The following is a 27,853-nucleotide window of genomic DNA, read 5'->3' on the forward strand; positions in this document are numbered from 1 at the left end:
GAAGGATCGGTTGACTTTATTGTTGGGTGGTAATTAAACTGCGAGGGATTTAAAATTAATAACCCCTTTTAGTTTCTTTGGAAGAGGGCCAAAGTTCAACCCAAAATCGACATATTTTTCATGATTAAATTCATCAATTATATTAAATCAATTCAGATTCATGATTTTAATTGAAATTTTTAAGTTTAATTTTGATACGTAAGTAGTTACCACATAATTACATATGTAATTATGTAACGCAGAATATTTTATATGTAGAAATATTTAAATATTAAATATTTTAACTGACATTTGTGCATCTTTTCACAAATTATTATATTATTGATTAGGAAATATTATATGGCACTGACCACAACTCACAAATACATATGTTACCTTATGGGAATGTGGCGCTCGCTTAGCGCGGATTCACTTAGCACTGTGTTTTTACGGAACGAATTATCAGCATTAAGCAGTGGTTACCTGTAATCATCCCCTCTTTGTCATAGTTGCAGTTAGAAATAGTCAATCTTAAGTGCTAGCCACTGATAAAAATGCAGGGGGGGGGCTGACACATTTTCTTTGTTTCTAATTTTAATATACAGTCGATTCCGGTTAACTGGGACTTTTGGCCCGATGTAAGTGGCTGCCCCAATTATCCGAAGTTAAAAATACAACGGACCCCTGCTTTACAATTGGTTCACTGTACAATCAAATCACGTTACGATGGAGTCACCTAAGTAAAGTACCGTTCACTATATGATATGTAGTAAGCACTGTTCATTGTGATCACGTTTGTGAATTGAATTTTAGTTCTATTAAACAGTGATTCTAATTAGCGAAAATAGGAGGAATATTATCTACAGGCTATAAAAGTAAAGATATATTAAGCACAAATTTACCCCTTATTACCTTACCAATTGAAAAATTAAATGATATGTGAAAATCGAAATTAATATGTACTGTAATATGTACATACTAACTAGCTGACATTTCTGTTCACTGACATTAATTTTTTTATATGATTGAAGATTTCATGGAAGTGTAAACACATTTTACCATAATTACCATTATGATTAACCCACAGAATTCCAGCTGTCGGTATTATTGCAAATTCAATAAGATCGAGTTTACTATCCACTTATGATAGATTTCGCTAACAGAAAAGCCCAATAAACAGGTGACTGCTAATTGTTTTTATTGTTTTATGGTTGTGACCTCCAGAAATCAGTCCGAACCATGTGGTACGGTCAGAGATAATCGTAGGGTGATCTCCAGTGCTGCGGTCTCCTGCCCCAATTAAACGGCATTTGTCTCAATTAAGCGAAGTAAACCCTGGCTGTTTTCTCGATTGGGTTCTGTTTTTTAAGATTTGCCCCAATTAACCGGTGGCCTTTTTAACCAAAAACATTTAAATATATTTTTCATTCCTTTATGCAATAAACTTTGTTTTCAAGTTATTTGATGCCTGTGTGTGTGTGAATATGACTATATCTGATAGTATGAACCAGATGATATATTCGGTATTCAGTTGCAGAGTACTTTTGTAAACAACAGGACTTATCAGACCAACTACTGCGGACACCAAGTTTCTTCCCTCAGCTAGAGACAATGAAAGAATATATTAGTGGAATGCTAACTACAAATATCTACCTCTCAAGGGGAAAATGGCTACTGTTCATTGAGTGCATTACACTAGGGCTAAACTAGACAAATATACATGAACTGCCAAGTGATTTATGGAGAAATCAAACGACTTCACTTCGGCACTATGATAGGCCAGACAGTTTAGTTTTTTCAAAACATGGTAAATTCTACAGTAACAAAATAAATACATGACAAAATTATAAATAAATAGGACTGAGGTCCACTGCCATACATCACTTAAGGTAAGAAAGTTTTCTTACTGCAAACTTGAGACGCATTATTGCCAGAATTAAAAAAATAAATAACACTGTACCAATGGACTGCAAAGGTAATTTTGACAGCCCATGGCAATTTTCTGCAGTCATGAATATAGTGCACATCAATAAAAATTCTATGTAATGCTTGACACACAACTGCTTTAGTGATTGCAGTGTCCAACTTTCTGACTGAAGCACAACAACAATTTTTCCATGCCAACACTTACAACTTTCCCTTTTGGCAGTGAGAAATGGCAGTCATTTAAGTAGCTACACATGAAGATTTTATTAAACAAAGTTTGTTCATGTATGCAAATTTTCCCCTTTGGATTACTGGTCAAAATTTTCATATGCACTACATTGATTGCATGTTAAAATTTTTTTGATAGAAAGAATTTCTTACTGTATTCAGAAATTTCAAAAAGGATGGGGGGGGGGGTTTGATTGGGCTGCCAATTTGTTAACAAGAGACTCACTCCAGAATTTCAGTTAAGGGTTATCTTTGTTTAAGATAGTCTGTTAAATTTCATCAAATTATTATTTTTTTTTAACAAGGGGCTTGGAGATAATTCTTCAAATTTTAATAAGGGACTTATGCGAGTCCCCCCTCAAGCACATCCCTGGTTTTCACCTAAAGGGGGGGGGGGAGTTGTATCCTATTACATTAAAAGAATTCTATGTGATCTAATTATCCATAATGAAATGCTGAAAAGCAATTTATACTCATCTTTACTAAAATTAATTGTCTTTTACTATAAGTTGTGTTATTTACTAAAAACGAACTAAAATAAATATAATGATAAGTAAAACAATCTGGTAAGCTATCAGTTGCAGTGAATTTCATTTTTCTGAATTACTGAAACTGGCCACACTGACCTCTGCAAAGTAGATTGCTCTGTATAGCAGACACTTTTTCTGACCCAGTGGTGTCATCTTTAGAGAGGGTTCATTAATATCCATTCCAATCAGGCTAATATTATGGGAATTTTCATTCCAAAACAGACACTTTTCTTATTCCACAAAAAAAATAAGAGGATGTGTATTATCTAGTAGTTATGAGGAGCAGTACGAAAGTAATGTCTCCTATTATTTTCCTCAAAAAATTTAATTCCTACAACTATGTCTTTTACATCAAGTAATCCTCAATCATTAATAAACACTTATTTTTCCACAAAGTCACCATCATTTTCTATGCACTTCCACCATCTCTGAGTCAGACGCTGTATTTCAATCCTGTAAAGGTCCTTACTCTTGCTCAGGAGGGCTTCGCAAACACTGTGCTTGAGCTGGTTGTTGTCTGCAAAATGGGTTCCATGGAGTGCATCCTTCAGCAAGCCAAAGAGGTGATAGTTAGAAGGTGCAAGATCTGAACTATGAGAGGGGGTGAGGAAGAACAGTGCACCCCAGTTTTGCAATGGCCTCCATAGTGCACAAACTGGTGTGAGGTTGTGTGTTGTCACAGAGAACCTCATTAAGGTTTTTTCCGGCTGAACTCTATGGCTGCAGGGTTTCAATTTTTTCAACGTTTCCGCATATTGATCTGAGTTGATTGTGGTGCCACGTTCCAAGAGGTCCACAAGCAAGACCCCATCTTTCACTATTGCCATGACTTTACTGAAAGAGAGCTGTCTTTTGAACTACTTCTTGCACGGTGAATTTTGGTGGTGCCACTCCATTGACTGTCTCTTTGTTTCAGGTTTATAATGTGGACGTGTATGGATTTCGATAGGCATCACTTCTTCCTTGGTAAGAAATTCAATCACCACTCTTTGCTTGATACATATATCTGTAACATCCACCATTTTGAACTGTGTGCTGCACTCATGAGACTGATTACAGCACACTCAGTATGGTGAAACTATAGTGATCACTCAGTGGCCTGTGAAATGAACTGCGGAACCACAATCAAAAGCAAAAAATTAGGAGGCATTACTTTCATATCAGTCCTCGTATTAGTGTATATCTAGTAGTTGCTGACAAAATTTTGGAAATAACAAATACACATAAAATGAGAAGTAAAAATGTTACCTCTATAGCGAGTGAACTTTTATACGAGCTCACATTTGCACTTGTTAGAGCTAATGGCTCCTGACAAGCATCTGCAACTTTCTGGATAAACCTACTGGCTGGAATGCGCATTCCTACTAAAGGTGTATTAGGATTTAGACTAGGATTTAAAAGTGGCTGCCTTTCAAAAACAACAGTTACAGGTCCAGGAAGCAGTTGCGACAGTAAATCTTCTGGAACAGTCACTTTCCCCCATCTGGATTTTTAAAAAAAATAATATAAATTTATTGAATTATCAAAATAAATATACATCCAATAAAAATTATTTTAGACAAAACAGCTTTAATTCTTAATTGAATCAAACATACTATAACTGCTAAGAGTTCAGTACAATATCCTGTTTGTATATTACATATATTCTGAGGCTGGTTTCTTGTTTTACAGAATAATAAAGTAGAGCTAGTGAGGTGGGGTGGAGGAAACATACTCTAACACAAGGCAGGCTAAAATGAAAACTATAAAAAATAGCACTTTTTTGACAGTATGGAAGAACAGCAGTCATGGACAATATGTTAGTTGTGAAGGACAAATAATGTGTAATTCCTCAATTCCAGTGTAATTTCTTATGCTGTAACTGAGGTTAAGGTATTTGGCCATAAATGACTAGGTATAGATCTACTGCCACGAGAATGAAGTCAAAGACACTGCCATACATAGAAATAGAGATATTAGTGAACTAGGGAGAAAAAAAAAAAAAAAAAAAAAAAAAAAAGAGGATGAATACGTAAATTTTATTTATATTACAGACCAATCTCAAAATTAATTCTGTACATTATTTCATTATATGTTTATACATTACTTTTGTTTAAAATCAAAATTAATTTAAAAATCAAAGTGCTCTAATCATCCCTTTATTTTTAAAGGGATCACACGGCATGATTAAGGTACTTCATCGCCCCTTTACTTTTCACTCTTTTCATTGAAATTTTTATTGAGTTCATTCTCATGGTGATATGACTAGAATGCATTCATTACAATACAGTGATGCCACAAGTTTCAAACAAAAATGAAAACAAAAAAACTTCAAAATGCAAGGCAGTATTCTCCCCAGAAAATTTTGCCAGCTGGGTGGCATTATGAAATAGCCGGGTGGGGAAGTGTAATACTTCGCAATATTATAAAATTTTCTGTTATTTATAAATGTGATTTAAGCAATCCACAGTAAAAATTAATTGCATAATTTAACATCATATGCTCCTCTCACATTGACCTCGATCGCATAGTATGTTCAAATTAATACTGATCGAGATCACTGAGTAGTACCATATGGTACCGCGAGAATCGCTTAAATTTTAGCCGGGCGGTCAGTTAAATTCACCAGGTAGCACGCCCATTCAATAGTTCTTGGGGAGAACACTGCAATGTGTAGCAATAAAGTTTCTGGATGGTGCCAATAAAAAGAACACAAAATGAAAGAGCTCAAATATGATTTTATTTTTTATTCAAAGTAATCACCACCTGGTTGAAAGCACTTGTTACACTATTCTAAAAGTTTCTGAAAAGAGTCAGCAAAGGCATTCAAAGAGATGATGTTCAGTTTGGCGGTTATGTTTTTCTTTATGTCCTCAACATCTTGAAATCTCTTTCCTTGGGGAAGTTTTCACATTGGGAAAGAGGAAGTCTATTGGTGCTAGACTGGGAGAGTGGGGTGGGGGTTCACCTGTAAAATGCCCTGTTTCATCAGAAATGTCTTCACAAGTGTGGAACAGGTGGGGGCATTGTCATGTACCAAGAACCAGCTGCCTTTCTCTCAAAACTGTACCCTCACTTGGGAAACATGCTTTATTAATAGTCTTTGAAGCACCTATACATAGAATGTAGCACTGACTCTCATCCTTCAGGTACAAATTCCCTGCGAATCACAATATGTTTATTATAAAACATGATCAGCATCATCTTCTGTAAACAGTAAACAAAACTTTTTGGGCCTTTGTGATGATTTAAGTCCACTGCATGCTCTGATGCTTCATCTCTGGGTCGTACTGATACACCCACCACTCAACCCCAGTAACAGTACAGTTGAGGAAATTAGCACTGTCTTGACAAGTCTAGTTGAAATCTTCGTATGATGACACTCTTTGTTGCTTCTGCTCATCTCCAAGGCTGTGAGGCATTAATTTTGCACAGACTTTCCTTTTCCCTAAACCTACATGCAGAATTTGAGGAATCATCTCCTTATTCATATCCAACTCATCAACCATTATTTTGAGGGTCAAGCGGCAATCACTTGCCATAATTTTCTAAACATTTGCAACTCTGTCCTCATTTCGAAAGGCTGACAAATGCCCACTTCTTGGGTCATCATGAACATCCTTATGTCCATCTTTGAACTGCTTATACTATTCAAACACACTGATACGATTTAATGCCTCATCACCAAAATCAGTTTTAACACCAAAATCAATGTATATGAAATATACATTGCTGTTGCAGATTTTCCTGGTTTAAAGCAAAATTTATCCTCTGCTCCAATGCAAAATTGTAATCGTGATATGGAATGTTAACAAAACTGGTTATTACTTGCAACCTGTCAGCCTACTGGACAATCTCAGTATCACCATCTGTTGGAGGAAGTCTGAACTTCATATACCACTTCCATTTATTTTCAAACTCATCAAACATGACTGCAAGAGCACTATTCTGGGAACTTTATTGCCACACCTGATAAAAATTAACCTTTTGTTAATTAAACAGAAAGATGCTCAGAAAAGTTTACTAGAAATATCACCAGCTTAATCTCATAAAATTAAAGAATTGGTGAGCTCCCATTAGAAGTCATTAAGAGAAGCAACTTCTAATGGGTTGTCATCACTGGATACCATATTAAAAATCTGTTCATGCCACTGCAGCAAAAAAGCAAAACCAAGATCAATGGACTAACATAATCACAAAATAAAAACACCACAGTACTACTACTGCCAGAGAATGAATGAAAAGAGACCATAGAGTACTCAGAACAGTGATACATAGATCTGGTCAATCCTCATCAAATACTGTCAACCAAGAATACAGGGAGACCACGGGAACTGGTATTAATACAAATTGTTTAATATAGGAAGTACATTACATTCAAGCATATTTGATTTTTTTTTTTTTTTTAATGAACTGCAGTTTTTGTTTTTCTGTGATTAATACAAGTAAAAAGTATTAAAAAATAGTTGAGAGGTTCTCCCCACAAGTAGTTCATTTTTAGACATAAAACTGAATGAAAAATAATTTTTAAATTTATTTCTCTCATTTATAAATGAAAGATATAAATAATAAGGCATGTCGATGGGAAGGGATTTACTGATTAAATAAACCACCCACTGTATGTCAAACAGAAACTTTATTTTTGACGAACCTTTGCAGCATTCTGCGAACCACTCAGATCATAAGTCATTCACAGAATCTGGTACACCTCTAGGTAAAGTAAAATGAATATACATTGCATACATGCTGTAGAAGTATACAAATTGTGTAATCACAGTATTGTATTAATATTTATGATATGCATTCTCAAATATCTTTGAATGCAGTCAATTTCTCAAAAATATTTGTTACCAAATTAAATCATCATTCACTTTAAGGCCTAAAATCCCTAACTCAGTGGGTAGGCCGAATTAAAGAATAAAGGGTAAATATTACAAGTGGTGCTTTTAGCTTTCAATGGAGATTATTAGTAGTGACAAAAAATGTAATACAGCAAGCTTATACAACATTAGCCAAATAAAATTACCCACCTCATCTGTCCATCACCTCTAATAATTTTTCTAGTTCTTTCTTGAATTTATTCAAAATACACACTTCGAAATCAGATACAAGTTTGTTCCAACAATCAACTACCCACTGGCTAAATGCAAATTTTCACACATCTATTCTGTAACCGCCCTTCCTCAATTTGAAGTTATGTACCCTGATGTGTATAGTCTTAGTACGAGGAAGAATTCCATCAGCATTGAGTTCACTCAATCCATTAAAAGCTTTAAACACATCTATGAAATCTCCTCACATGTGCCTAGTCTCCAAACACTGCATTTTGCAGAACTGATACCTTTCCTGGTAATACCACCCTTTTGTTTTCTTGGCCAATCTTGTTGCCCTTCTCTGCACTGTTCCAGCAGATCTACATCCTTCCTCAAATGAGGCCCCCAGACATGTATGCAGTACTCAAGATGTGGCCTAACTAACAACCATTGCATTGTACAATGGAATAATCACCTCCTAATCCTTGCTAGCAAAGTTTCTGTATATCATTGACAAAACCCCATGACTTGTCTTGCAGAATGTCTTTTTTTTTTTTTTTTTTATGAAAACCCCAAACACGAAAGGTATCAAAACCTATAGTACTTAGTACCATGCATGGGTTGAAGGAGAAGTATGGGGAGAGGGGGATGCCGGAAACGTTGCTCTAGCATCGCTCAGAGAATATCTGACTACACAATTATCCCCAAGGTCTTTTTCATTTTCCACTACCCTGAGCATATTACCACACAGTTGGAATGTTAATCTGGGATTACTGCTACCCATATGCAGTACGTTAAACTTCAATTGCCACTTCTCAGCCCATATGCCTAATTTTTTTAAATCTTGTTGCAGTAGCATACCCTGCAACAAGATTTAGAAAAATTGATGTTTCTAAAAACCTGAGTGGCTGATTTTGTTGGAATAAGCTTCCATCCAGTGTTGTAGAGGTAGAAGACTAAATAAGTCCAAAGGACTGGACAAATAATTAGAGTGGACTGGAAAATGAAGTGGGTATAAAGACCCCCCCCCCTCCTTTTTGGCTGACGCTGTATACATTTCTTCCATGCATAATTTTACCAATACTAATACATTGCTTCATAAAATCCAGTCATCAGTTACTCCCTAAGATTCTACATTTTATAAGGCACCTTCTCACCTACCTCTCTTATTTATTTTATGATTCCCTTCAGGTTATATACAACTCATCAGATTTCTCTCCCCATAAGATGCCTAGCTGCCAAGCTTTGCAGATTACACCTTATAAGCCGAAAACTCCTTACCAATCTGGCTGCCTAATTTAAACATTCTCTAAAAGTTTCATTTATTTTAGATATGGCTCCAGACATGAATAAAATATTCCACACATGTTCTCATCATCATTTTATATAGAAAAATAATGACATCCTTCTCCCAACTTACAAAGGTCCAATAAATCTCTGACAGGACACCATGTGCCTTTCATTCTGCCTGTTTGCGGTGCATAGGATACATCATGCCTGCTTCTATCCCCAATCTTTCTTGTCCCGAACCACCTTTAAGTCATTACTACCCCCGACTCCCCGTGTATACGTTACTCCTGGGTATCTGCTCCCCAAGTGGAAGACCTTACATTTAATTATATTAAACTTTATTAACCATTTTTCAGACCCTATCTGTAACCGAAATGAGTCATTCCAAAGCAGCATAACCTCAGTTATCATTATTGACCATCCTTCCAAGCTTCAAATAATATTATACTTAGATATTGATGAGGATGAATGTGTACCTTTCCCTTAATATCACACTGCTCAAATTTGTATAGCAGTACAACAGTATCAAAACCTTTCCTGAAATTTAAGTATATAATATCAAATTATTTTTTGTATCCAGTTCATTTCTCTGCATCATAGTATCCAATCAAATTGGTCAGACAAGATCTCTCCTCAACAAACCCATGCTACGACTGAAGCATAACTGCATTCCTGTCTAGATGGTCTTGCATTACTTCTTTAACCAGTAACTCCAATATTTTCCCTGGAATTATGCTCATTTATGACTACCCTCCCTCCCTCCCCTCCATCTCTCTCTCTCTCTCTTTTCAGTCATTAAGGATCCTCCCTGTATTCCAAATTTGCTCCAAGTTTATACAATAACCTCTCGTGGAGAACCATTACAAAAGCTTTACTAAAATGCAAGAATAAAATACTCTGTTCAATCCAGACTGTATTTAGTCAATATCAAATACAGCCTTGACTAAAGAGAGTATCTGGCCAGTGTCAGGTGGAGGTAGGAATTTCCTAGTGAGTTGTTCCAGGTTTTCAGCCCAAGAGTAGGACTTTTCCTTGGAAGTTATTCTAGGTTTTTCTGTCCATACATGTATATCAACCACTGGACATGCACTTCTGCAGACAACTACACCTTACAAATATGAGCAACAAGCTGTACACTCCACCCCTGGGGCTTTTCCCTCCATCAGGCTCAGAGTTTCTGACAAGAGTAGAACTCATTTTCCCTGTTCTTAGCTATCTTCACTAATGATTTTTAATACTCAGCTGTTTCACTCCATCTGTTTCACTCCATCAGTAATTTTGTTTCACCTGTTTCACTCCATCAGTAATTTTGTTACATATATTCTTAAAATGCACAAATGAACTGGTGTTATATGATAGTCTAACTATCCCATGCATTTTTCCTTCTACTCACTAAAATCTTGTGAGCTCTTATGTCATTTATTTTGGCATCATCTTTTACAGTACTTCCCCCTCTGAAATGAATGAATTTGTGACATCCACAATAGTGTGCTTAAACATTTCTTATAATGCATTTGTATCCAATAACATAAAGTTATAATCCCAGTCAATAGGATTCAAGAATACTTTAATCTGCTATACCATTCACATCCATGATTTTCAGCCTATAAGAGGTAGCTTAAAGTCACTCACTCAAGTTGTTTAAAAAGATTTTTATCATACTCCTCAGTCATTTGGCTTGTAACAGATTCCCATAACCATCTATTCTTTCACATCAGGTTATTAACACCACACATCACCTGGAGGTCACTAGATACATCAGCCCCTGAGGAGTACATAATTTTATTTGTATCTAGGGCATCAACCAGTTTCTTCAGTAATTGAATTTCATCTAGTAATGCCCCAAGTTAAAAGTACACTCCTTAAATTAACAAAAAAAAAAAAAAGAAAAAAAGAAAGAAAGTGAACATTTAAGCTAGAGCTACCTGCTAGATTGATGCAGGAATACATACCACAGGTTTCAAGTGTATAATAATTGTTCTCGATGGCAGCCTAGTTAGCATGCTACAAACAAGTAGCAGCTGCCACCTACTGCTCAGTTAGAGAGGTCTGGATGCAATTCCCATCAGTGATTGGTGGAATTGTTTAGGCATTTTCAACTGTGGTTGTAATTAGCCAATCTCAGTTGATATTGTTTTCTGTATTTATAAATGATATTGATGATGGTATATCAAGCTTAATGTCCAAGTTTGCAGACAATACAAAGGTTGACGGTTGTTAAGAACACTACTGATGCTATGCTGATGCAACAGGATCTGGAAAGGTTGAGCAGATGAGCTGAGAGGTGGCAAATGAAGTTTAACATTGACAAATGTAAAGTACTACATATGGGAAACAGCAACCCCAGAGCAATGTATCAACTCTGTGGTACTACACTGACAGTGATAGAGAATGAAAAGGACCTGGGGGTAATTGTGCAGGCAGATATGAAGTTCTCTGAGCAGTGCAGACAGTGTCTTGTCAATGATATACAGGAATTTTTCTAGCAGGGATAAGGAGGTGATTATTCCCTTGTATAAGGCAATGGTCAGGCCACACCTTGAATACTGTATACAGGTCTGGAGGACTCGTTTCAAGAAGGATGTAGAGCCGCTGGAACGAGTACAGAGACGGGCAACAAGATTGGTGAATGGAAAAAAGGGTTGCTCTTATGAAGAAAGGCTTAAGTTTTGCAAATTACAGTGTCTGGAGACTATAGGCACCGGCGAGGTGATCTGATAGAGGTGTATAAGGCCTTGAATGGTTTGAGCATGCTCAATGTCGATGGGATTCTTCCTCTTGCTCAGAATATTCACCTGAGACAGCATAAATTCAGATTGAAGAAAGACAGATGTAGGATACATGTGCAGAAATTTGCCTTTAGCCAGCATGTAGTTGGTTGGTGGAACAGACTTCCATCCCTTGTTGTGGAAGTTGATAGTCTAAATAAATTTAAGGCTCAGCTGAACAGGTATTTCGAATGAACGGAGGGGTGAAATGGAAGTGTTTTTTTGGCTGATGCTGCATAAGCTTGCTTTCTTGCATCATATGCCTCTACTAATGCTAATGATATAAGTTTCCCCCAGTGAATACACATTTGGCCCATCATCATCATCAGCCATTTTCAATCCACTGCAGGATGAAGGCCTCTCCAGCAACTTTCCAGTTCCTTCTGTTTTGTGCAATGGCCATCCATTTACTATGCACAAACTCATGAATTTCATCTATCCATCTCCGCCGTTGTCTTCCAGGTTTTCTTCTAGCTCCTCTTGGGTACCATTCTGTTATTTTCTTAGTCCATCTGTCATCATGTCTTCGAGCTATGTATCCTGCCCAAGACCATTTTAGTTCTTTAGTTTTGATAAGAATGTCCTTTACTTGAGTTTGCTGCCTAATCCATGTGTTTATCTTCTTATCTAACAGTCTTATTCCCAATATAATTCGTTCCATTCTTCGCTGTGTAGTTCTCAGCTTCTCTTCCATTCTTTTGGTGAGTGCCCAAGTTTCACTTCCATAAGTCATGGTGGGGAGTATACATTGGTTCATTATTTTACATTTCTGACAAACTGGGATATTGCTCTTCAGTATGTGACTATATTTCCTGAATGCTATCCATCCAAAATTTATTCTTCTCTTGACTTCCAGCCATTTATCATTATTACAGCTAATAACTTGTCCCAGATAAGTATATGACTCCACCTTTTCAATTACTGCTCCTTCAATTATTATTTCCCTTTCTGTGGCATACTTGTTCATCATTACTTTTGTTTTAGCCATGTTCATCTTTAGTCCAAAATCCTTACTAACTGTGCATAACTGATTAAGATTTTCCTCTAATTCTTTGGGATTGTGTTAAGGGCAGGTCTTGTCTGACCAATTTGATTGGATACTATGATGTAGTCACAAAAGAACTGGATGCAGGGAATAACTTTGATATTATATATTTGGATCTTAGAAAGGCTTTTGATACTGTTGCGCATGGAAGACTGCTGCACAAATTGGAGAAGTGTGGCATTGGAGGCAAACTGCTGCTATGGATAAAGGGATGGTTGAGTGGCAGAAGACAGAGAGTGGTAATCAATGGACACTACTCAACGTGGACTAATGTTATTAGTGGAGTTCCTCAGGGTTCAGTGTTGGGTCCATTGTTGTTTTCTGTATTTATAAATGATATTGATGATGGTGTATCAGGCTTAATGTCCAAGTTTGCAGACGATACCAAGGTTGGCAGGGTTGTTAAGGACACTACTGATACTATGCTGCTGCAACAGGATCTGGAAAGGTTGAGCAGATGGGCTGAGAGGTGGCAAATGAAGTTTAACATTGACAAATGTAAAGTACTACATATGGGAAACAGTAACCCCAGTTCACCGTATCAACTCTGTGGTACTACGCTGACAGTGGTAGAGAATGAAAAGGACCTGGGGGTAATTGTGCAGGCAGATATGAAGTTCTCTGAGCAGTGCAGACAAGCTGCAAGAGTAGCTCATGGTGTCTTGTCAATGATATACAGGAATTTTTCTAGGACAAGGATGTGATTATTCCCTTGTATAAGGCATTGATCAGGCCACACCTTGAGTACTGTATACAGGTCTGGAGGCCTCATTTCAAGAAGGATGTAGAGCTGCTGGAACGAGTACAGAGAAGGGCAACAAGATTAGTGAATGGAACAAAGGGTTGCTCTTACGAAGAAAGGCTTAAGTTTTGCAAATTACAGAGTCTGGAGACTAGGCATCGGCGAGGTGATCTGATAGAGGTGTATAAGGCTTTGAATGGCTTGAGCATGCTCAATGCCGATGGGATTCTTCCTCTTGCTCAGAATAATCACCCGAGAGGGCATAAATTCAAATTGAGGAAGGACGGATGTAGGATAGATGTGCGGAAATTTGCCTTTAGCCAGCGGGCAGTTGGTTTGTGGAATAGACTCCCATCGCTTGTTGTTGAAGTTGATAGCCTAAACAAATTTAAGGCTCAGCTGGACGGGTATTTCGAACGAACGGAGTGGTAAAATGGGAGTAGTGGTTGGTTTTTTTTTTTTTTTTTGGCTGATGCTGAATAAGCTTGCTTTCTTGCATCATATGCCTCTACTAATGCTAATGCTATGACAATGTCATCTGAAAATCGTAAATTGTTTAGGTACTCTCCATTCACACTGACTCCTTTCTGCAACCAGTCTAATCTTCTGAAAGCTTCCTCAAGGGCAGCAGTAAACAGCTTCGGAGATATTGTGTCTCCTTGTCAAACTGCTTTCTCGATTTTAAATTTGCTACTGTCTTCGTCTAGTCTAATAAAGGAGGTATCCATGCCTTGTCTTTCCAGTGCCTGAAACATTGCCTTATGCTGTATGGAGTCAAATGCCTTTTCATAATTCACAAATGCCAGGCATAATGGTGTTTTATATTCATTTGCTTTCTCCATTAGCTGTGATATTATGTGTAGGTGATCCATAGTTGAGAATCCTGTCCTAAAGCCAGCTTGCTCTTTCAGTTGATTCTCATCAAGTATTCTTTCTAATCTGTTAGTAATGACCCTTGTGAATAACTTGTAGATGTGGGATAACAAGATAATTGGTCTATAACTTCCAATTTCTGATTTATCTCCTTTCTTATGCAGAAAAACTATGATTGCATTATTCCACTGCTTAGGCATCACACCTTTTCTAATGCATTTTGTAAAGAGCCTCGCCAGTTGTCGTGTTATGTCTCTTCCTCCCAATTTTAACAACTCTACAGTAAGTTCATCTTCCCCCGGGACTTTCTGATTCTTCATTTTCTTCAACACCTGTTCTACCTCATCAGGAAGAATATCGGGTATGTCGTATGTGTTGCTAATTTGCGATCCATCTTCCCCACTGCTGGAACCATTCCCTCACTCCTTGTATAATTCTCTATAGTAGTCTTCTGCTATCTGAATTATGCCTTCTCTGCTATTTATAAGTACACCATCGCTATTCTTCAGTTTCAGTATCATTTGTTGTTGTTGTTGTTGTTATTTGGTTTTTAGGAGCATTAGCAACTAAGGCCATATTGCTCCGGTGCGGTGGTCATTCCCTGACCTTTCCGCATGTTCCGTATTTGGTGGTGACGGGCTCGAACCCCGGTCTAATCAAGAAGCGTGTGCTACGCACTGCTGCTCCTTCCCACCTGGCTACGGAGGCGCCAGTATCATTTGTCTTTCTGTATTACTGCTCATGGCTGCTGATTTAAGTCCTTTGTTTTCCCGTAATGCTTGTTCTACTTTTCTTGTGTTAAACCTTTTTATGTCCTCTCTGAGCCTCTTTATAATGGCTTTGCATAACTCAGTATACTCAATTTTCTCCTTGTCAGTGTATCTTGCTCTTCATTTGTCACCTTCGGTTCATCATAACAAGTGTTTCTTGACTAATTTTTTCTTCTTTGGATTTCTTTTTCCCTATAGGTTTCTTGGGCTTTATCACTTTCAGAAAGTTGTAATATTCCTCGTCGATATCTTGGTCCTCAGCAGTCTGAAGAAGCTCAAACTTGTTCTTAAGTGCCGGTATATACTGCTCTTTCTCATCTTCTGTTATCTCAAAGACCTTCATATTATTTACTCGAGTCAGTTTTTTCCTTTCCTTTCCTACATCTATATCAAGTGTGCATCTTACCATTCTGTGATCACTTCCAACATTTACCTTATTCAGGACGGTAACATCATTCATGGTATATCTTCTGTTAGTGAGGATGAAGTCGATTTCATTAGTTGTTAATCCACTTGGACTCTTCCATGTCCACTTTCTGTTCACCCTTTTCTTGAAAAAAGTGTTCATTACTGACAATCCTTGAGAATCTGCAAATTCCACAAGTCTTTCACCAATTCCAAAATTTCCTATAGTTCCCCTTTCTGCACTGCTTTGTCTTTTTCCAACTTTTTGAAGTCCCCCATAATAATATCCAACTTTTTGAAGTCTCCCATAATAATAGTGTAGTGGGTTTTCTGCTCATCTAGAAGACTCTCAATTTCGGTGTACATTTCTTCAACCTCTTCATCATCATCACGGCTTGATGCTGGTGCATAAATCATTATAACCTTTAGCTTGTACCTCTTAGAAATCTTGAGTATTAGTCTTGACATCCTTGATGTACTTTTGAATTCCAAAATGTTGTTTTTTATATCTTTATGGACCAGAAACCCAACTCCACCTTTGCTCCTTTCACTGTTTCCATTGGTGTACAGCAGAGTTCCACTTGATAAACTTAAATAATTCATTTCTTCTTCTTGTTTCAGCCAAACCGATGATATTCCAATTCACATTTTCTAGTTCCTTTTCCAGCTCTAATATCCTGTCTTCACCAATTGGCCCATATTAGGATTAATCACCCAATATAGGAAGGAAAGAAGCAAGGAAGACATGGTAGAGGACTACAAAAGAAATAAAGATAACAGAATTGCTTCTCTAAATAAAGATAACACAATTGCTTCTCTACTTTATCTGCAATTGTGTGATAATCATATCTTATCTGTATAATAATTAATGTAATTAATTTTTTAAATTGTAAATTTTCTTATTACATGCAGTTCTGTTTATTTCGTTTTATGAATTAATAATATTTTAACGTTTAAGTTTCAATAAAACTGGTATAATTCCAAAATGTTAAATTTTTTCATGTTTTATGAAACATTTTCTGTAAAATGAAATAAAAAAGAAAAATTAAATAAAGGTGTATAAAAGTTATAAAATAACAAAGTATCCTTTGTCCTCTGATATAGTTAAAATACATTCATACTGTATCAAAAAAATTTTTTGCAATCAATCAATGCAAAACATCCATCAGATATAAAACCAATGCAAATATCCATCAGATGTAAAAAAACAAAGGCAGTATGTGAGACTGCCATGCAGACATACCAGTATGCCAAAACTAATAGACAATAACATATTTCACAAATGCACCTAAAAATATATACCTAAAAATATGCACAATGAAAACAAAATCTAAAAGGAAAAGGAAATAGAGTAATTTACAAATAAATCATTAAAATTCTATTATTACTTGGGAATGTCTGTTACATTTGATATACAAATAGCAATAGGTTTCTTTTGATCTCGCTTCTTTAATTTATATATCCTTTTCACTGCTTCTTCATTCTGTGCTAGAGCAGCAACACCATAAATTGTATCTGTTGGCACCCCAATTACATGTCCACGTTTTAATACTTCTACTGCTTGACATACTGAAAATAAAATAGCAAACACCACAATGTAATTTTAAATAGTAATTATAAACAAATAAATTTTAAACAAAAATTATACAAATTCATACAGAATATTAGAACTATTCCATTCTTTTTCTAAAAAAAACAGTCTTTTTTCACCATGGTTTCAGTTTCACATAAGTAACAAACTTCCAATTATCAGCAAGTTACCACTCACTGAAACACTTTCAAATAAACAGCACTCACAAAAAGAATGGAATAGGTTAGTGGACATTGTCTATTTTACACAAATTTGTAAAATTTGTGTAAAACAGATGATGTCCACTTACAAGTTTCCCATAAAAGTATGCAAGTGTCCATAAAAATAGAAAAAAATTTTCAAAGGTTCTAAACCTCTGAAAAATACATATTTTTCTTATATATTGTATTCTCCTTTTGACTTTTAATGGATACAAATCAAAAATACAAAACAAAATGAGAAAAACATGCTATTGCAAACCATGCCATAGATGGGTTAATTGTGCACACTGATATTTGAGTGTGCAATGCACATGACTGACTCCCCTCACCCCACTCCCATTATTCATCTACAATTTCCCAGCCTTGTGCAGTAAGTAGTACTGCACATATATTTTGGGTAGAGCACAGGAATGGATATCTTCGATGACGTTCTTAGTATCTCTCTAGTCAGACCAGAAGATACCAAGGAAACTCCTCTGAAACTTTTTGATGCTTACTCACATATCCAAAGAGAAATGCTTTTATTTTGTCTTGGGACACCTCTTTCAAACCTAACTATGGTAGTGCACATTACTTCTCAAGTCACTCACCCAATGAAATGTCAAATAAGGCTTTTATATCACATTATTAATTTTTTTGGTATTTTTTACAGTTAAACTTTATGAATTTTTGTCACTAATGTCCTGTCAAGCCATCTTGATATTACATAAAAATAAAACTTTGTGAATTTTCCATACTTTCCAGAAAATAATTATTTTAGGAACAACTAATTTTTTGAGATTTTAAGAATACTAAAGGTTTTCACTCTAACAGATATCTAACTTTTTTTTCTGTATATAAAATATATACATCTGCTTGAGTCTTGGCATGAGTTTGCATGATAGTGCTCAAAGCCATTATAAGAATATTACAAGAACCATTATTCTTGTTTATTTTCTTCAGTTTAGATACACAGTCTCACTTCAAAATGGCAATATTTCAGAACAAAAGGGTGTGATATGGCAGAAGAATGAATAAACTCAGTATGTTTATGTTGAAAGAAGAGGCCAGACAAATCAAGACACTAGGGAAAATGATTCTTGCTTTCACAAGTGATCATTAACACTATCATTTTTCCATTGTAATTTTCATGGGAAATAGCATACGAGAAGTCAGTCGGGTGTGTTTTTCAGAAGGTAGCATGTGTGTGATGTGGGGTTTAGTTACCATTCAGTAAATATGGGCAGCCATTTTTTTTTTTGAGTCACGATAATCAATAATTTTTTTTTATTAGTTTTTATTCTTATTTAAATATTATAAGTTTAATGAAAATCCATTACTAGCTCTTTTGACCCTTCAGCCAGCACAATCAGGACCATACCAACATTTTTAAACATTTGGAGGAAAACAAAAAATGGTCTCTCACTACATGAAAAGTGTCCAGGAAAAATGCATTTTGAGTGTTTTTACATTTTCGGCTAGATCAACCATTCAACAGAATATTAAAAATTATTGCTATTATATTTTACTGTCTCTAAAAGAATAACTGAACTGAGCCAGTTGAAAAACAATGACTGTCAGTATCTGCACTAAAATCTCATTGTACTGAAATCTCTCATCTGGTATCTTATCAGATACTAGATGAGAGAGTTCCATCGAAAGCACAAAAGTTTGCAAAGCTCTTTATTTTTACAGCAGTTAATAATGCTTCAGCAGTCTTGTTAATGCAGAAGCAGTTAATCCAAGTGACAGTTTTCAGGGTTGGAAAAAATGAACATAGAACTTTGTGTTTGGGAATTCAAATTGGACCTTTCAAAATGAGTAGAAAAGCCAAATACTTAGCCATGGATGTTCCCCATTCCAAACAAAGTGAATTCAGCATGTGTCATTCCATGTCAAATTAAATGACCTGCATTAAATGAAATGAAAAAAAGATTTTTTAAAAAACAAAAAATTCAAAAATTTTGTAAAAAAAATTTTTTTTAATAAAACTTATTCCAGTGCCCTAAAAATGAAGTACAACATTAAATTTAATTTCAATTTCTCAAAAAATATATATTTTTAATATTTCCGTAAAACTCAAAAAGTATTTCATGAACCACAAATTTATTCCTTTGTCTACCTGATCATAAAATTTTTCATTTTTGACAGTGCCTCAATTCTCTGCTTTTAAATTCTGACAGAATTATCATTTTGTTAAAAATTAACTAAATTTAAATTTATAGTAGTATCCATGTGGAGGTCAATCTGATCCCACTATTTTTGGGTTTTTTTTGCACCCTTTTATTCACTGAATAGTAACCCATATTTTTCAAGAATGTTTTTCCTTCAGTTTCTCTATTAAGAAGCAAAAAAGAAATAATGTTGACAGGAACTCCCTCATACTGCTGAGTTTTGCATGACTACCACTGAATTAAAGAATCAGTATATCTCAAGTCATTATAAATACAGAATCTGCCAAAAATATAAAAGAAGGGGTGGGGGAACAAAAATCATACATCTCTGTCAGCACTAATAAAATTCTACCTATCTTATATAGTTCAGAATATCAGAACATGGTTAAAAAAAATATTTAAAGTGTTCCCTTAAAATTTAATTTCTGTAAGCAAGCTAAGCAAAATAAAACTTGCTAAATTAGATAAAAAAATCTTTTTCACTATTATTATCAATACAGTAGCCAAGTGCTCAACAATACGGCACGTTTCACTTAAATGGTTACAAATGTAATACGAAACTTCTGTCTTTGTCCATCTCCATCTTCGTTGGTATATACTGTAGTGATATATCTAACATTACACAATCTTTGATAAATCCAGTTAGTAAAATACTTAAATTATTAAAAATTCTACAAGTCAGCTTCAATACTGAACAGATATTGTATTAATATTAACACCAGCAAAATGATGCGAGAAAGAAAAGAATATGTAGCATCAACCTTTAAAAAAATTCTACTAATTGTAATCATTGTATCAAGCATTCATTCCTTTCATACATTTGTCCAAGAGTAAGGCATGAGAGGCAGAATGGGGCACTGGGACACACTGCCTCCTCACAAGGCTGGCCAGCCTATATTTCCACTTGGAAAGCCAGACCCAATCTTGGGCACCTTTTACAATAACAAAGTGTTTCATGCTGATTAGACGAGAGCAATATGGAAAAAAAAAATGCAAGTCAAAGGACCCCATCCTGCCAGGTGTCAAAAATGCAGGCTGGTAATGATGGTTTAATGGTACAAAGGGCCTCCTTATGCCAGCAGAACATTTGGATGTCTCAGGTTATCCAGAAACTGTTTCCAAACATGCACATCCCTTCGTGGCTGCAGTTTACCCATCTACAAATGGGTTTTTCCGGCAGATTAATGCCCCATATCACAAGGTCCAGAACTATACAGAACTTGTTCCAGGGAACAAGTTCTGTATAATTCTGCATAGAGTGAATTCAGCTACTGCAGTGGTTTCCCAGTCACCAGACCTCAAAACAACTGAACACCTGAGGGATGAGGTGGAATGAACTCTTTTGGATGATTTGATATCTCTTTGCCAAAGAGTTTTCCACCTCATCCCTCAGGTGTTCAGTTGTTTTGAGGTCTGGTGACTGGGAAACCACTGCAGTAGGCTGAATTCACTCTATACAGAATTATACAGAACTTGTTCCCTGGAACAAGTTCTGTATAATTTGTGGCATGCTTTGGACACTTTGTTGAGTCCATTCCACCTTGAATCCAAGCTGTTCTGAGTTGTAAAGGGGGGGGGCCTACTTCCTATTAGGTAGGCATATCTAAATAAAGTGGCCACTCAGTGTACAAGCACAATAGTAGATGTATTAAATTACTTGTCACAATTACCAAATTACAGATTGAAAATCCTTTAAAACTGGTATATACTATCTAAAGAAGATAATTAAACCATACTTCAATAAAATATTTGAATGTATTCAAGATTTAATGTTTATTTCTATTTTCTCCTCAAAAATAAGGTTCCAGTTTAATGTTCAGAGATAAGTTTAATCAGTTTATAAAATTCCCTTCCCAGTGATATGGTTTTTTATTTATATATCTCATTTACATCAATTTAATTTTTTTTGTTGAAAGAATCAAGGAATGGTTAGTACAAGAAAGTGAAAAATATGCTTATGCCTGAAATTCATCGTATATACCCGAAGTTATAAAAACACATAGGAAACTCTTTTATCCATTATGCCACTGGTTCATCTGTAATTAGTTCTGCTATTTCCACTGTTAGTCATTTACACAAATGCATCAATTACTTAATTTCAATTTAAAAATAGCTCATTAAATTCTGATTAACATCATAAACCCTATTCCTGGTTGAGATTTTTTGACTGATATGATTTATCTTTACAGATGCAAAATCCAAGGCCAGTATTGTGAATAAACATATATATTGAAGAACGGTTCTGGCAATTAATATGGAGGAAGTATCAAAAAGTCATACCCTTACCTAGAAATAATAGCCCTAGAAAGGTGAAACTTCACAGGAACTTTAATCCTTTTCGATGTACTCTCCATGTATAGTAACACATTTCTCCCATGTATGAATCAGTTGTTTAATGCCTTGATCATAGAAGTCCACACTTTTTGCCTGAAACCACAATTCCACTTCATTGATGACTTCCTGAGACAAATCAAAGCGGCATCCACGCAATGGTTTTTTCATTTCTCAAAACAAGAAGTCTGATAGTGCTAGATCAGAAGAACAGGGCTGCAGTAGCTCGATGCCACACTGGGCAACAAAGTTGGTGGTGGCAAAGGCCATGCGAGCCAGTGCATTATCTGACAGAAGATGGGCACCTTTGGTTAACATTCCACACCTTTTCACTTTCAAAGCATTGTGTAATGTTTTCAAAAGATTTCTGCAGTATTCTTCGGTAAGTGTGGAACCACGAGGTAGGTAATATGTCAGGATAACTCCTTTTCTGTCCCAAAACACGGACAACACCACCTTCTTCGCAGATGGAGTGGTCTTTGCCTTTTTGGGAAGTGGGGAGATGTGCTTCAACTGCTTTGACATGCCTTTAGTCTCCGGATCATACTGGTGCACCCAGCATTTGTCACCAACCGATCAAAAAAGTTCTCAACATCCACATTACACAAATCCAACAGTTGCCGAGAACATTGCATTCGACTTTGTTTCTGCAAAGGCGTCAGCAATCTTGGAACCCATTGTGCGGAGACCTTAGACATACACAGATGGTCATGTAAAATGCTGTGGGCAAACCCATAACTAATTCCCACTGCATTTGCAATGAAATGAATTGTCACACATCTGTCACTCAGCACCAGCTGCTCAACCTTTGCAACTGTCTCACTGTCTGTGGATGTTGATGGCTTTCCTTCTCTTTGGCTTGTCAAAGACACTTGTACAACTGCACTGGAACTCCTGTTTCCACTTTTTTATAGTGTCATAGGATGGACAATTCTGCCTATACACAGCTTTCATTTCTTCATCAATCTTCTGAGCTTGATCTGAGCAGGAACTTGATCACTGCTTGATACTCCACTTTGTCAGCCATAGCGTCCTTCCTCAGATTCCGGGCTCCACCTCTGGTGTACAATCACCTACAGGAATGAAATTTCACATGTTCGTTATTGAATATGTAGACAACTTATATTAAAAACGGCATCTTCCTGCGGTGTTTTATCTAGGTCAGGATACAAACTTTTTTGATACCCCCTCGTATGCATATTAACATTTGAGAATTTATTCAACATAATTTTCAAAATGCTGAGGAACAACATTCCAAAAATTATTAAATAATGGTTGGAAAGTAAAAATCCAAAATTCATTGGGCTGAACTGTCAAACGTTTGGGCTAAGCTGTAAATCATAACAAGCTTCAATTTTTATCAAAAGTTTATTCCATGTACATAAACTAACTTCAGCACAAAGAACTGTGTACTGAATCTATACACAAACACCAAATAGTTTTGCAAACATCAGAGAGTTTAATCTGTATACTAATATTGAACAGTTGTTAATTTCATGTGCCTTTACTTTTACAGCACTCATATAACAATTGCTTAATACTTTCACTGCTGGCTTTTCTGACCACAGTTTCAACCCAGGGTAGTAAACCATAATCTATACTAGGAAAGGCAGAAACATTTTTGGGCTTTCTTCTCTCTTCTCACTGTGACTGAATTAATCACCCCCCCCCCCCCCATGAATGCTGCTTGACAAATAAATCTGGTTTTTCTTCCCTCAAATAGGAAGATAAAGTTCTAAATATAGGGCGGTTCCCCTCCAAGTGGATGAAAATCTGAAGATGCATATACGTATTCAAGAAGCTGCAAACATGTTAAGAATGACAGTCCATATGCATTCCAATAATGTATAATAAATAACTGTCAATGCAACATGCTCTTTTGCCCAAATGTCCCCCTTGACAACATAGTGGTTTCACCACTTGTCACTCATTTGGTTAGGTCTGGGTTCAAATCCTGTGACTGCAGGATTTTCTAAAGTCCTCTTCAATCAAGGCTGTAGTTAGCCAATCTCAGGCAGAGGAAATAGGCCCCCTGTGAATTAATCTTGACTTTTCAACTGCATAATATGCAAATTGGCCCTTGAACACACTTGCACAATATGTCTAAGCTGCTAATTGCGCCTAAAACTCAAGAACCTTTTCTTATTGAAGGCACTGTATTTTCATCGGAAATGTTTATTACGGGCGTGGAATCTGCACATAACCACTTTGGACTGTCACTCATGTTTCAACTGCATGTGAAACTAATAAACAACACACATATCTGTCCTGAGCAGCTATGGATTCTCTATTGCAGCTCTGACCTTAGTTCCTCAGATTGCTTATACTAATGTTGTTCAGTCATGTGGCAACCACAGAAATCACACTTTGTTGGCTGCTGATTAACAAATAATTTCAGTCTAAATACGGAAAAAACTTGTATAAGCTATAAAATATAAAACAGATGAAACATACTCACTGCTACACAGAGTTGGAAGTATTTATTGCATCACACTATTTATCATTAGGGTCCGTAGTCTAACGAAGGACCCTTATAATGTCACTCAGTTGTCTGTCTGTGACAGCATTGTATCTATGGAACCACTGAACTAATTGACTTGAAATTTTGCATGGGTTTTGTACATCATGTGGGCCACATAACGCCATATTGATTGTTGTTGACAACAATTTGTTTGAGAAATGGGAAGGTAAAATGTAGGGGGAGACAAAAACAGGGTGTCAAGAACCTATAGCTTATTATACACAGTTGAAAAGTAGGTTTAAAATATTTTTAAAATTAAAAATGGTGGCACCAGACAGGAAAATGTGAGTAATTTGTGTCCCCCCCCCCCTCTATTTCCATCGCTAATGGAGTTAAAAATTTAAAAATCACATTAGCTATGCATTATTCGATGCTTATCAAGGGGAAACTATTCCGACTGAAATCTATCATTAACTTTTTATGTTAAAATTAAAAAACCAATTTTTTATTGCACTTCAATAGCAGGCTTCTTTGTACCAAGTAACTCTCCTTTTGGTGACAAAAAGGTTGCTAAATAGTTAATTAATAATTCTATAAAGGTCATTTATAAAGCTTTGAAAATTACAATTTTCAAAGCTGGAGTTGTCCCGGCAAGGAGGTACTCAGAGAGCCAGTGTTGAGGCAGTGGTGGCGCTTTACCTGCGTGGAGTCTTGTACGGACCTCACCTGCCAGTCGCTTCTCCCCCAAGACTTTTAATCGCTTCTCCAGGAAGAAGTCGGACTCGCTTCTCTCACCCTTGTCTTCACAACAACTGGAAAGACTCAAATATACATTTTTGTTAGTTCCTCAGTTTTAGGCCAAGCCAGGGTACTAGAAACTTTTTTCAGTTACCGTAAAGCTCTCTATTCGAGATACTATACTAATGCCCATTCATGACTACGGACCCTTCATCCTGAGTGTCTGGCACTCAGTAGCTGACTGATTTATTTTTGTATTATTATTCATTTTTAAAGAGAAAAAAATGTTTGTTAATTTGCTTATATTGGTTACCTAGAGAAACTGTTGTATGATGCAACCTGGAAATGTTAGTAGGTGCAAATGATGCAAGAAAGCAAGCTTATAAAGCATCAGTCAAAAAAAATTCCCACATCACCTGACCTGCCCATCCCCTCCAGTAATTTGTCTGAGCACATCCTTGAATTTATTCACACTACCCCTGTTCCACAACAACAGATGGAAGTTTGTTCCAACAATAAACCCCTCTATAGCTGAAAACAAACTTCTGCACATCTATCCTGAAACCATCCTTCCTCAATTTGAATTTATGCCCCCTTATGTGCAAAAATATCTGAGCAAGAGGACAAATACTATCAGCATTGAACGTGCTCAATCCATTTAAAGTCATAATTACCTTGCAGCTGCCTAGTCTCTAGATACTACAGTTTGCAGAACTAAAGCTTTTCTTGGTGACAGCAACCCTTTGTTCCCCTTACCAATCTCACCCTTTTCTGTACTTTTTTTTTTTTTTTATGAAAACCCCAAACATGAAAGGTATGAAAACCTATAGTACTTAGTACCGTGCATGGGTTGAAGGAGAAATATGGGGAGAGGGGGATGCCGGAAACTTTGCTCTAGAGACTAAACATGGGTTTCACCACTTCAAGCCTCCAATAAGCAAAGTGGTGGTATTTCACCGGTTGATGAAAGTCATCTACCACCTGAAAATATCCCAGCAGCTTTATATCCTTCCTAAAATGAGCCCTCCAGACCTGTATGCAGTACTCAAGATGTGGCATGACCATTGCCTTATATAATGGGATAATTGACAAAACCCCATGAGCTGTCCTAGCAGCTTGTCTGCATTTCTCAGAGAACTTCATATCTGACTACACAACTACCTCTAGGTCCTTTTCATTTTACACTAACCTGAGTACAGTACTATACAGTTGTGGTGGTATGTTACTCTAGGATTACTGCTACGCTTATGCAGTAACTTGCATTTGTCAACTTCACTTTGCCATTTCTCAGCCCATCTGCCTGAATTTTCTAAATCTTGTTGCAGCAGCATACCTTTATTACTGTCATTAACCACCCTGCCAACCTTTGTATCATCTGCAAACTTAGACATTTTCATTGATATACCTTCATCAATAAATATCATTAATAAATACTGAAAACAACAATGGGCCCAGAACTGAACCCTGGGGGGACTCCATTAATAACCACTCTTTGTCTTCTTCCACTCAACCATCCCTTTATCCAGAGCAGTAGCTTGCCCTTAACGCCACACTGCTCAAATTTGTACAGCAGTCTTTTATGTGACACGGTATCAAAAGCTTTCCTGAAATCCAAGTATATGATACCAAAATTATTTTTTGTTACTGCTTCATTCCTTTCTTACTGCATCATAGTATCCAATCATATGATTTTTTAAGGGGCAAAATTGCCCCTTAAAAAATCCATGTGCTATGACTGCAGTATAATTGCATTTCTGTCTGGATGGTCCTATATTAATTTAAGCAGTGACTCCATTATTTTCCCTGAACAGAAGTTAAGCTAACAAGTCTGTAATTACTCGTCACCTTTTTAACCCCTGTTGTAAATTGGAGATATTCCCACATTTCCCAACCATAGCGACCACTGCTGAATCGGAAGATACCATCATAATTATGGGTAACCGTTTGCTTTCCTCCCTTAATATAACTGAATAGATCCCATCCACCTGGTATTGCATCAGCCACTTGTAACTGTTTCAGTAAAGTATCAGTAAAGCTACATTGCAGCATGTTAGTTAAAATGAGAAAAAGGGAGGAATTAACACCTTGCAAGAAAAACTGTTATGTTTGCTTCATCAAACTAAGAGTGAAGCATTTCGGTCTCTACCATAGGAAGTTACGCGTTGGAAAGACAAACATCTACCTGTCCAGAACATAACCAAAAAAAAAAAAAAAGATAGCTGAATATTATAGACGTTAAAGGTTTACATTTGGTTTTAAGTATCTTTTAAATGAAATAAACAAAATATTAGAGTGAGTAGGAATTATTTAACTAGTTCACAGGGACACAAATAATCAATAATGCATATGATGCAAGAAAGCAAGCTTATACAGCACGTACCTGCCAAATCAAAAGATGATCCATTTTGTGTTAGCTTCACGATGCGACTCATTATGGTAGTTAAGTGCTGGGCAACACTTTGTACAAAATACCGAACACCAGCACCCGAATTGCAGAATTTACATATATTCATTCCAATTGCAATGGCAAAATAAACACCATTGCTTCAGAAACCACATGTATCGTTTGGCGTCCTAAACACAACTGCCCCCTACAAAATGTATAACAGTTACATTCACCAAAATGGTTGATAATCAATAAAAATATATTTAAAAAAATATTTCCAAACCACAATTAAAAATATATATATATTTTTTATTATGCTCGATAAATTGCGTTTCTGTACAAAATTGAAATTTTCTGAAGAGATACAATTTCTATCGCCAGCAAATCCTTTTCATTCCAACTAAGAAATGCTGTTCAAAGTTGGC

The 27,853-nt window shown here is 36.2% G+C and overlaps 1 protein-coding gene across 1 annotated transcript in view; it reads right to left on the reverse strand.

Moving 5' to 3' along the window:
- Tcs1 (Threonyl-carbamoyl synthesis 1) overlaps nt 1-27,604 on the reverse strand; it is a 37,470-nt gene extending 9,866 nt beyond the window's left edge. The window contains exons 1-3 of the mRNA XM_090380183.1: nt 27,423-27,604; nt 16,957-17,137; nt 3,912-4,146 (exon numbers count right to left, since the gene is read on the reverse strand). Coding sequence (XP_090236309.1) covers nt 3,912-4,146; nt 16,957-17,137; nt 27,423-27,555 — 549 coding nt within the window. The 5' untranslated portion in view covers nt 27,556-27,604. The remainder of the gene's footprint in view (nt 1-3,911; nt 4,147-16,956; nt 17,138-27,422) is intronic.
- Nucleotides 27,605-27,853: the final 249 nt, after the last annotated feature.

Source organism: Mastigoproctus giganteus, chromosome 8, assembly GCF_048544385.1.
Source record: "Mastigoproctus giganteus isolate SK-2022 chromosome 8, ASM4854438v1, whole genome shotgun sequence".
NCBI classification, from domain to species: domain Eukaryota; kingdom Metazoa; phylum Arthropoda; class Arachnida; order Uropygi; family Thelyphonidae; genus Mastigoproctus; species Mastigoproctus giganteus.